The sequence below is a fragment of the Cervus elaphus genome, chromosome 14, assembly GCF_910594005.1.
Source record: "Cervus elaphus chromosome 14, mCerEla1.1, whole genome shotgun sequence".
NCBI classification, from domain to species: Eukaryota; Metazoa; Chordata; class Mammalia; order Artiodactyla; family Cervidae; genus Cervus; species Cervus elaphus.
In genome coordinates this window covers 77,557,013-77,568,731 of record NC_057828.1, presented here as the reverse complement: position 1 = coordinate 77,568,731, position 11,719 = coordinate 77,557,013, and the positions used below count along the sequence as shown (strand labels likewise).

General features: G+C 45.4%; 1 protein-coding gene across 4 annotated transcripts in view; it reads left to right on the top strand.

Annotated features, from left to right (window-relative positions):
* Positions 1–1,443: 1,443 nt before the first annotated feature.
* DENND1B (DENN domain containing 1B) overlaps positions 1,444–11,719 on the top strand; it is a 278,593-nt gene continuing 268,317 nt past the window's right edge. For 2 of the 4 annotated variants that reach the window (XM_043922760.1, XM_043922762.1), the window contains exon 1: positions 1,444–1,514. In XM_043922760.1, coding sequence (XP_043778695.1) covers positions 1,459–1,514 — 56 coding nt within the window. In that variant the 5' untranslated portion in view covers positions 1,444–1,458. Of the gene's footprint in view, positions 1,515–10,753; positions 10,838–11,719 lie in introns of those variants that run through there. The other 2 variants (XM_043922761.1, XM_043922759.1) reach the window with 1 other exon arrangement.

The following is an 11,719-nucleotide window of genomic DNA, read 5'->3' as shown; positions in this document are numbered from 1 at the left end:
GGTCACATGGGGATAGAAGGCCTCCCATCATCACGGAATAGGAGTAACTAGCGGCCATTCAGTAGTTTTCTTTCTCCTGTCTTTTACTATTCACTTGTTTGTTTACTTGTCTGTGTTGCGCCTTAGTTGTGGCATGTGGGATCTTCATTGCATCATTTAGGATCTCTCGTTGTACCTTGCAGGCTTCCTCATCCCGAGGCATGTGGGGTCTTAGTTCCCCGACCATGGGTCGAACCCACGTCCCTGCATTGGAAGGCTGATTCTTAACCCCTGGACCACCAGGGAAGTCCCTCGGTAGTTTTCTTAAGTAACCATGGTGAGGACAAGGTACAGTTACCCTTCACAGCGCGCAGACTAATGCCCTCGGTTCCTGGTCTGCAGTTCAACGCAGATGGAGTGAAGGGAGGTCCGAGAGGTGTTTGTTCAGCGACAGAGCAGTCAGCCTCCACGGGTGCAGGGGCTAAAGATGGGGGGCTGAGTCACGGTCCTGAGCCCTCCTGCATTCCTGCCCTGCTCAGCCATCCTGATCGGCAAGCTCCAGAGGGCAGGAAAAGGCTGATGAAATTGTGCACAGTGAATGAGAAAAGGCGGGCAAGACTGAGTCCTCTCTACAAAGCACGCAAATCCCCACCAAACCAGGAAGACCTCGATCAGTTTCATGGAGCTTCCATCCATGGTTCCTTCCTTCCCAGGGAAGATTACGAGCCGAGGTTGTCTTGGCAGGTACTTACCTATGTCTCGGATCTGTGACATCAGAAAAATCAGCAGAGAGATAAGATGACGACCAGGAGACCTCTCAGTCCTTGTTGATTTGCATCTTATTTGCAGCAGTAAGGAAGTGGAGAATAGTCAAACATTCAGGAGTTTAGAATCCGTGTGTACCACTTCAGGGACCTTCTGCTGCACCTTTTCAGCTGTATTTAACTGAGTTCTGTTTGCTGGTTTTCTTTTTCTCCCTAGAAAACGCAGTGTTCTTTTTCTCCCTAGAGTCGCTCAGAGCTGAGTGCATGTCATGTTTGCCTTGTCACTGTTTTAGTGAAGAACTTGCTGCACAGAAATCTGTTGGAATCATCTCTCTGTTTGCATCCGGATGACGGCTGCTTCTAAGGATTACTGACCGCGTTGCACTGGTAACATCACATTAGCCGCTCTTCTGCTTCCTTCCAGTAAATTCCACTGTCATTGTTCATCGGGTGTGATCACTCAGGCTCCGCAGAGTATCAGGTGGGTGTGAGCAGAGCCGCCAACAATGCAGATGTCTTTATTTCTGTGGAGTGTCTGGTGGGCGGGGTTAGCAGTGTTTCCCACGCACTGCCACAGGGTTACACAAACACTGCTCTGCTTCTTGCAAGCCAGAGTCACCAAGAAAGCTTGTCTTCTCTGTTTCCCATCCGTCGTTGATAACTCTGCTCCGAATATTCTTTTTTCTTAACTGCAAGGACGGTTTAAAATTCTCCAATGTCTGGCAAATCAAGGGACAAAGGTAAAAGTGAACTAGCTGAAAGTGGTCAGAGGTAAGAGAGTGTGACTTTATAATTTTGGGCAAATCATCTGAAACGGGGTGGTGGGGGGAAGAGAATCTCTTTGCTGTATTATTTTTGAGAATTTCACTAAAACTCTTTTTTACTACAAGTTTAATAGCAGAAGAAAGAAATATCATTTCCCATTTGAATTTTATAAACATTGGATATTTTATAAACATTTGAATTTTATAAAGATTTGGTAGTAAAGGTGTTAAGAATGATCTGATCCCTTTGTCTCCAAACTGGAAGACAACTTTTGAAGGTGGCTTTCAAATTAATATTGACTGCTAACTTTACAGGCCAAGAGATGTGAAAACAACTCAAGGTAAGAATATGTTCAGGAGAGAGATTGCTCCCAAATCTCATCTACTTTCTCTCTATTTTAAAAGTAGTTCATATATCATTCTGAAAGAGATTTTTACCTTTAGATTCAAATTCATGGTATTGGTGCTAAGTATAAAAGGAATAACACACTTAAAGAATATTCTTTTTAACAATGCTATCTCAGTTGGTATTAAGAGGCAGGTCCTACTAAAATATTTTCAAGAAAGTTTTCTAAAGACTTCAAGAAATTTAACTTGTTATATACTTTATATAAAAGGATTTTTCTTCCATAATAAATGAAGGTGGTCGTACTATTAATGAAGTCTCACCAGGAAGAATATTAGGAGACAGTGCAGCATGCACTCTTAGGGAATGCCTCACTTGGATCTCATGTTCTCATGAGAGGGTTGTGTCTAAAAGTTCATTTCTAAGTTAACTGTCTGGAACTGAAAACTTTGAAATAAAATGAAACTCATGGTCCATTTGAGTCTAGCAAAGTTGTTTTAAACTCAAAGCAATATTAAGGTGTTATTTAAGAAATTCCATTCTAGAGCTGCCAATATTGTTCCTCTTTCCAGACTCCACAGAGGATGGAGCTGTCAGGGCAAGGTACTCCAGTTATCAGTGTCTCTTCATTTATGTCTGAGGCCTATTTCTGCATTGATACATTGTGTAAATGGATGGGGGTTTGGAGGCCAGGGATTACCTTTATGGATATCATAGTATTGGGTTGGTCAAGAAGGTTGTTTGGGTTTTCCCATAAGATCTTATGGAAAAACTCAAGTGAGATTTTTGGCCAACCCAATACAATGGAAACAGTGACAGACTTAATTTTTTGGGCTCCAAAATCACTGCAGATGGTGACTGCAGCCATGAAATTAAAAGATGCCTGCTCCTTGCAAGAAAAGTTATGACCAACCTAGACAGCATATTAAAAAGCAGAGACATTACTTTGCCAACAAAGGTCCATCTAGTCAAAGCTATGGTTTTTCCAGTGGTCATGTATGGATGTGAGAGTTGGACTGTAAAGAAAGCTGAGTGCCAAAGAATTGATGCTTTTGAAGTGTGGTGTTGGAGAAGACTCTTGAGAGTCCCTTGGACTGCAAGGAGATCCAACCAGTCCATCCTAAAGGAAATCAGCCCTGAATATTCATTGGAAGGACTGATGCTGAAGCTGAAACTCCAATACTTTGGTCACTTGATGTGAAGAACTGACTCATAGGAAAAGACCCTGATGCTGGGAAAGATTGAAGGCAGGAGGAGAAGGGGATGACAGAGGATGAGATGGTTGGATGCCATCACCAACTCAATGGACATGAGTTTGGGTAAGCTCTGGGAGTTGATGATGGACAGGGAGGCCTGGCGTGCTGCAGTCCATGGGGTCACAAAGAGTCGGACATGACTGAGCAACTGAACTGAACTGAATACATTTTGAAGCAGGAGACTAGTCTCACTAAATGCCCTGAACTTTGATTTCTCCATAACATTACTATGTAAGGGTGTATAAGTTAGAGGCTATTTGGGTATGACTTGAGGAAGGTAGACATTATCGTCCTTGTTCAGTCACTTAGGCATGTCTGACTCTTCTGTGACCCCATGGACTGTAGCCCCCTAGGCTCCTCTGTCCATGAAATTCTCCAGGCAAGAATACTGGAGTGGGTTGCCATCCCTTCTCCAGGGGATCTTCCCATCCCAGGGGCTGAACCCAGGTCTCCTGCATTGGCAGGAAGATTGTTTACCACTGAGCTACTTGGGAAACCTAGACATTATTAGGTGGATCAAAAGTTATTAGTCCACTTTTATAGTATAGTCAAAACTAGTCAATCATGATGTCTAGTCAAAATTTCTCCTGAAATTAATTACAAATTCAGAATTACATGCTTTGAAAAATTTTAAAGGCACTCCGGGGCAGTCAAGAAAGCAAGCAGTACTTGGTGATGGTATAACGTGGGGACAGGAACCAGTAAAGTAGTCACCAGAGGCACTTTCCATACGGAGGGGGTTTGTTAAACTGGTTGAGCTTGAGCATCTGTTACTCCTCTTCCTTATGTGGGAAATCTAATAGGATGCCCCTCAGAACCTGGCTATAAAGAAAGCTGAGTGCTGAAGAATTGATGCTTTCGAACTGTGGTGTTAGAGAAGATTCTTGAGAGTCCCTTGGACTGCAAGGAGATCCAACCAGTCCATCCTAAAGGAAATCAGTCCTGAATATTCATTGGAGGGACTGATGCTGAAGCTGAAACTCCAATAATTTGGCCACCTGATGCAAAGAACTGACTCATTGGAAAAGATCCTGATGCTGGGAAGGATTGAAGGCGAGAGGAGAAGGGGACGACAGAGAATGAGATGGTTGGATGGCATCACCGATTCAATGGACATGAGTTTGAGTAAACTCCGGGAGTTTGTGATGGACAGGGAGGCCTGGTATGCTGCAGTCCATGGGGTCACAAAGAGTCAGACATGACTGAGCGACTGAAGTAAACTGAACTGAACAGAACCTGGCATTCCAAAGGGATTCAAGGAAAACTGATTGTCTCAAACTCTGGAGCAGAGTTAATCCTCCTGGAGTATTCGTAACCAAGAGCCAGATCCCCCAAGGGTGGTCTGAAAAGTTTCAACATCTACCAGCAATAAATGAACACCCTCTCCAGAGAACTCAACTTCCTTCCAACTTTCACAAAATTTCCATGTCTAAAGCTCCCAGGAATAAAAGGAAACCACCAAATGTAGAAGCAAAGAAGGGACTCTAAGAGGCAGAAGGAAAATGTCAGATAGTAGAATCAGACCCACAAATGCTTCAGAGATTGGAATGATCAGAAATAGAATTTAAAATGTTAAATACATTTTAAGAAATTAGGGAAAGGCTTCAAACATGAGTTGAGAAAACAGATTTTTAAACTTTTATTACTTTTTATTTTGTATTGGAGGACAGCCAGTTAACAATGTTGTGATAGTTTCAGGTGATCAGCGATGGGGACTCAGCCGTACACACACATGTATCCAGTCTCCCCCAAACTCCCCTTCCATTCAGCTGCCACACAACACTGAACAGAGTTCCTTGTGCTCTATGTAGGTCTTAGTCGGTTATACATTTTAAGAGAAAGCAGGTCTAATAATAACCAAACAGAGCTTTAGAAATAAAATACAGAGAAAAAACCAAATGTCTGACTTTAATAGATGAGACAAAGCCACAGAAAGTATTAATGAAAAGGAAGATATTTATAAAGTTATCAAAAATCCAGCCTAGAATGATAAAGAAAAAGAAACTACGAAAGAGATGTTAAGAGAAATGGAAGATAGAAAGAGATGTGTGTCGTCACAGTCCTAGAAGGAGAGAGGAGCCAAGATGATGTTCAGAATTTCCCAGAACTGATGGAATTCACCAGTCCAGCATCAAGAAATGTAGAGTAACCAAGAAGAAGGGATTTAAAAAAATCTTCATCTCAGTGCTTCATACAGAATCTAGAAGTCTAAAGACAAATGAAAAATCTTAAAAGTAGATAGAAGAGAGATTACACTTCAAGATTACTTTCAAAGTTCAAATTATAACTGGAGATGTTGGAAGATAGAAAAATGATATTGACATTGTACAGAAAGAAATGTCAATTTAGAATTCTTTATCAGTGAAGATATTTTTTAAGAATGAGGGTGAAATATATATATTCCTCACCCAAACAAAAAATGAGAGACTCAGTCAGTACCTATGGCATGTATTTTAGGCAGAAGGAAGGCAAGCCTAGGTGGGAGATAATAGATGAATATAAGAAAGAAGTGGGGTCCTGGTGGTCCAGTGGTTAAGATTCCTTGCTTCCAATGAAGAGAGTGCGGGTTTGATCCCTGGTCAGGGAACTAAGTTCCCACATACTATGAAAGTGAAAGTGAAATCACTCAGTCATGTCCGACTCTTTGTGACCCCATGGAGTATAGTCCATGGAATTCTCCAGGCCAGAATACTGGAATGGGTAGCCTTTCCCTTCTCCAGGGGATCTTCCCAACACAGGGATCGAACCCAGGTCTCCTGCATTGCAGGCAGATTCTTTACCAGCCGAGCCACAAGGGAAGCCCCATGTACTGTGTGGCTTGACTAAAAAATTAAAAACTAATAATAAAAAGAGCCCCCAAAGTGGTAAACTTCTGGGTAAGTTTAAACAAACATCGACAATATAAAACAACGTCAGTAATGTATTGTAGTTTTGGAGAATATTTCAAAGGTCCCTGTGTTGTTTGAGAGAAGGTTGATGTATTGATAAATTCTGGGTTTAATCACATAAATCTTCCTGTTAAAATTTCTAGGATAGTCACTAAGTGAATAGGAACAGACTATATAACTTCCAAGCTAGAACAAGGGAGAAATAAAAGCATAAAAGAAAAATTAATTCTAAAGAAGGCAAACTTGAGAGAAAGAAAACAGATCCAGAGAAGACAAATGCAAAGTACAACATGAGATGGTGGAAATAAATCCAAATATGTCAGCAATTATAAAACATGCAATGGTCTAAAGGCTCCATCTAAGAGTGATTATCAGACTAGATTGAAAGTCAGAATTCACATTAGTTAGATAAATCTGCACATAATGACTTAGAAAGTTTTGATGTAATAGAATGAAAGAGATATATTGATACTGCTGCTGCTGCTAAGTCGCTTCAGTCGTGTCCGACTCTGCGACCCCATAGACGGCAGCCCATCAGGCTCCCCCATCTCTGGGATTCTCCAGGCAAGAACACTGGAGTGGGTTGCCATTTCCTTCTCCGATGCATGAAAGTGAAAAGTGAAAGTGAAGTCGCTCAGTCCTGTCTGACTCTTAGCGACCCCATGGACTGCAGCCTACCAGGCTCCTCTGTCCATGGGATTTTCCAGGCAAGAGTACTGGAGTGGGGTGCCATTGCCTTCTCCGATATTGATACTGCTGCTGCTGCTGCTGCTAAGTCGCTTCAGTCGTGTCCGACTCTGTGCGACCCCATAGACCGCAGCCCACCAGGCTACCCCATCCCTGGGATTCTCCAGGCAAGAACACTGGAGTGGGCTGCCATTTCCTTCTCCAGATATTGATACTACTAGTAGGCAAATACTCATCAGAAGCAAGCTGTTCAGACACCAAGGCAAAAGCATTGCTAGAGTTTCAGAAAGTCACAACCTAATGTTACGTTTACCAGGCAGAAATAACAATTATAAAGTGGCTTGCATATTATAACACAGCCCCAAAGTATATAAAGCAAAAACTGGAAGAACTTTAAACTGAGATAGATGAATCCATCATCAATTAGGAGATTTCAAGTCATCTCTTTCATTAATTGAATTGTATCAAGCAGATGCAAATCTAGTAATAGAAGATGTCAAAAGCACAAACATAATATTTGATCAAGGACATATTTTTTGTTTTTATTTATTTATATTTTGGCTGCATCATGTGGTTTGCGGGATCTTAGTTCCCTGACTAGGGAATGAACCTGGGCCTTTTGAAGTGAAAGTGCAGAGCCCGAACCAGTGGACCACCAGAGAATTTCCCAAGGACACATTTCTAGGACACCTTACCCAAGAGCTGAGGAATATATATTCTTTACAAACACACACACACAATGAAAATAAGTTCAAAACATTTTAATGTTATTAGCTTATAGACCAAGTCCTTTGATCACATGCAGACTACGTACTTTGACTCCTGTTGTTGTTACAGTCGCTCAGTCGTGTCTGACTATTTGCGACCCCACGCACTGCAGCGCGCCAGGCTTCTCTGTCCTTCACTGTTTCCCGGAGCTTGCTCAAACTCATGGCCATTGAGTCAGTGATACTATCTAAACATCTCATCCTCTGTAGCCTTTTTCTCCTGCTTTCAATCTTTCCCAGCATCAGGGTCTTTTCCAACGAGTCAATTCTCAACAGACGGCCAAAGTATTGGAGCTCCAGCTTCAGCATCGGTCCTTTCAATGAATATTCAGGGTTGATTTCCTTGAGGATGGACTGGTTGGATCTCCTTGCAGTCCAAGGGACTCTAAAGAGTCTTCTCCAGCACCATGGTTCGAAAGCATCAATTCTTCAGCACTCAGCCTTCTTTATGGTCCAGCTCTCATCCATACATGACTACTCGAAAAACCATAGCTTTGAATATTCAGACCTTTGTAGGTAAAGTAATGTATCTGCTTTTTTTTTTTTTTTTTTTTTTTTTTGTATCTGCTTTTTAATATGCTGTCTAGGTTTGTCGTAGCTATTCTTCCAAGGAGCGTCTTTTAATTTCGTGGCTGCAGTCATCGTCTGCATTGATTTTGGAGCCCCATGAAAATGAAATCTGACACTGTTTCCACATTTTCCCCATCTATTTGCCATGAAGTGATAGGACCGGACGCCATGATCTTGGTTGTTTGAATGCTGAGTTTTAAGCCAGCTTTTTCCCTCTCCTCTTTCACCTTCATCAAGAGGCTCTTTAGTTCGTTTTCACTTTCTACCATTAAAGTGGTATCTGCATATGTAAGGTTATTTCTCCCATAGTAGAAATATTTCTCTCTGTAGTCCTGAGAGAGAAATATGCTCACATTAGTTGTCAAGTAGGAAATATTACTACTGAAATATGATATTAAGAAGATCTAACACCACTTTGAAGCCTTGCCCTTTGTAGAGTTCTCTACCAGTTGTGTCAAAAGTTCTAAAACTGCTAAAATTATACCACTGGTTTCAATAAAACATCACTAACATAACTGTATTTTACAAAAACATAACTGTATACATTATCTTTTTTCAGTAATTTTAAACAAACATACAAATTGTGTCCATCTGTGTTTCTATCCCTTTTACCTCAGTAGTATCAGGATACATAAACCTCTTCATCATAGCCTAAAAGCTGGTTTAAAAAAGATTTGTTTTGTGTGTACATATGTAGTATTTCCTCTTTATATACACCTAGAGTAAATTTTAAAAAAATATGCAGGGGTATGATTGTTACTTGTGTGCGTTTGGGCTTAGTCGCTTCTCTGTGTGACCCCATGACTGGAGCCTGCCAGGCTCCTCTGTCCAGGGGATCTTCAGGCAAGAATACTGGAGTGGGTTGCCATGCCCTCCTCCAGGGGATCTTCCCCACTCAGCAATGACTGTCACTTAAATCCCAACAAATGGTTGGGGAAAACAATTGTATTAATAGTACCTCACCACAAATTAAAAACTCCTGTAGGCACCTCAGGTAGGGTTCCTTTCTTTGGAGAAGAATTAATTATAATGAAAGGAGAAGTCTGCTTGGAGCAGAAGTGGCTTTTGAATTTATGGATGTGTTTTCAAGGCTTTGGACTATAGTAACTTCTTAAGTAGAGGAGAGTTTTATTTGGGAAAAAAGACAATGTGGTGTATTTTGCCTCATTGTGAAACTGAAATCGACAGAATGATTTCTCAAAAGATCACACAATTAGTAGCACTTTTATTAAACTTGAACATCATATTGTTCATGTGATACACAAGTAATAACTCCCATTTTACAAATGTAGGAACTGAGAAACTGAAGTGTCTCACCCCAAGTCAAGCTATGACAACACATTTGCCAAAATATAATTTTTCTGTTTCCCCATTATATTCTGTGCTCATTTTAGGCCACCAGGTCTGTGACTATGCCATGCATCTTGTTTTGTTCACCAAGTAACAGTCATCTCTGGCCAAAATGTTTGAGGGCTGGTATACTTGAGTTTAATTTTAGCTTCTTGATTCTAAATTCTTTAATTCCCAAGCCTTGTTTGAGTTGTCTGTCTCATGACTCACTCTATTCATACCACATCTGCTTTCTTCTCATCCTCTTTCCTTTTGCATGAAGAAGGTCCGAAGCTACCTCTGTTGGGATGAAAAACACCCAGGCCATGTGTCAGGGGTGGCAACGGACGGGAGAAGCCTTCTCCGGAAGGTCTCTGTGTAACCGCCCAGCCCTGGACCAGCTTCGCACGTCCATCCTAAGTAAGACCGTTTCTACCTCTCTTCTCGGTATATCCTACACAGGAGGCCACACAAGAGGGAGAGAGGCAGTAGGATAGACCTGGCCTGAAGTCTGGCTTGCCCATCACCGTGGGGCTGGCTTGGCCCGCTTCTTCATCCATAAGATGCTGGTGAAAGCGCCTGTCACGTAGTGACCGCAAGGGCTGGGACGGTGCATACAAGCTGCTCCTGCATTCCCCAGGGCTCTGCACGCAGCAGCTTTTAGTTCAGGCCCCTCTGCCCTCGGGCTGCATCTGCAAGGCCTGTCCCTCGGTGGATGGGTCCGCAAGTGAGTCCTTGGCCACGTGGCAGCCGTGACGGGGGAGAGGTCTGTGTCCCAGACGACGTGCAAGGCCAGTGGAGCAGTGTTATTCGGCTGCCGGGCTGGGCTCCTGAGCAGGTGCACCTCTGAACCTTCCTGATTCAGGAGGGGGCGGCTCTGGATCCCCTAGGAGGTACCCAGGCCCAGTGGCAGGGAGGCCCGGAGCCGAGCTCGGTGCCTGGAGCTCGGATGTGCAGCCTGAAAGTCATGCGTCTTCCCCCCCCACCCCCCCTCCCCGCCCCCAACACCACACCGAGGGTCAACGGGTGCTCGGACGCCGGGCGGCGCGCACCGCGGGGGCCGGGTGCCCTGTCTGGTACTTGACTTTCCGGGGCGGGGGTCGGCGGCCCTGAGCCCCCCCACCCCGAGCCTGTGCCGGCTCCGGGGGCGCCGCGGCCGCCCGGCGCCCAGGCCGCCCGAGCAGCTGGCTGTTGGGTGCGCAGTGGGCCCTCGGGGAGGCCCGCGCCCCGCGCCCTGCTCGCGCCCGCGCGGCTCAGGTGAGGCGGCCCCGCGCCGGCGCCCCGCGCCCACTTCCTGGTTCGCGGGCGGTGCAGGGAGCGCGGGGCGGCCGGGCCGGGGGCGGGGGCGGCGGCCGCGCTGTCACAGAGGCGCGGGGCGGGGCGCGGCCTCTCCGCCGGGCCGGGCCGCCGCGCTGCGCGCAGCCGTTCCCGCGGCGGCCGGCGGGCGGGCGCGCCCCGCGACATGTAGCCATGGACTGCAGGACCAAGTGAGTGCTCGCGGGGGCGGCGGGGGGCCCCCTCCGCGGACCCCGGCCCCCCAACCCCGGCTCCCCCGGGCGGCCTAGGCCGCGGGCCTGCGGGCGGCGGGGGGCGCGCGGCCCGGGGCGGAGGCCTGGGCGCCGGCGCGGCGCTGCGGGTCCCGGGCGGCGGGCGGACGTGAGGCTGGTTCCCCCCACGCGCCGGGCGGGCCGGCGGCTCGGGCGTGACTGCCCTCCCGGCGCGCTTCCAGGGTGTTTACCGGCGGCGCCGGGTCTCCCTCCTCCGGCCCCTTCTCAGGGCAGAAAGGTGCCCCGGGCGTGGAATACCGGCGCCGGCAGAAGGGGCTCGAGGAGGGAGTGTTTTCCGTGTGGTCGGCAGCACCCTTGGGTGCAGCTGGGGCTTTTCTTCAGGACCTTCAGCAGGCAAAAAGCCATCTGAACAGTGTGGTGGTTTTCTTTCAGTTACCTGAAGGGCAGGAGTTTTATATTTTCCTCCGGAAACTTACTTTGCAAAAAAATTCCTTCTTTCTTCCTTTGACACCCACTTAAACCAACCCCCCCCCCACCCGAGTTCACGAATATCGTGTATATATTTGTTTTAGCGTTAAAAGCCTTTAACATTTCCTAGTGTTACAGAGTATTTTATATTTACGCTTAAGAGAGGTTCTAGAGACTTAGGAAAATAATTTTCTTCGGTGTGTGGCATATTGGGGGAGGGTGCTAGGTATGGGACTTTAAAAAGTATATCTTTTGACATTAACTGGATTAGGAGGGAGGCTCACCTGAGTTCAGATTATTTCCATTGAAGCAACTTAATAATGGGACGGCTGAGGAAGCAGTATATTTGCAGAGTAATTTATATGGCTTGTCAATTTCTGTTTCTAGATTCTT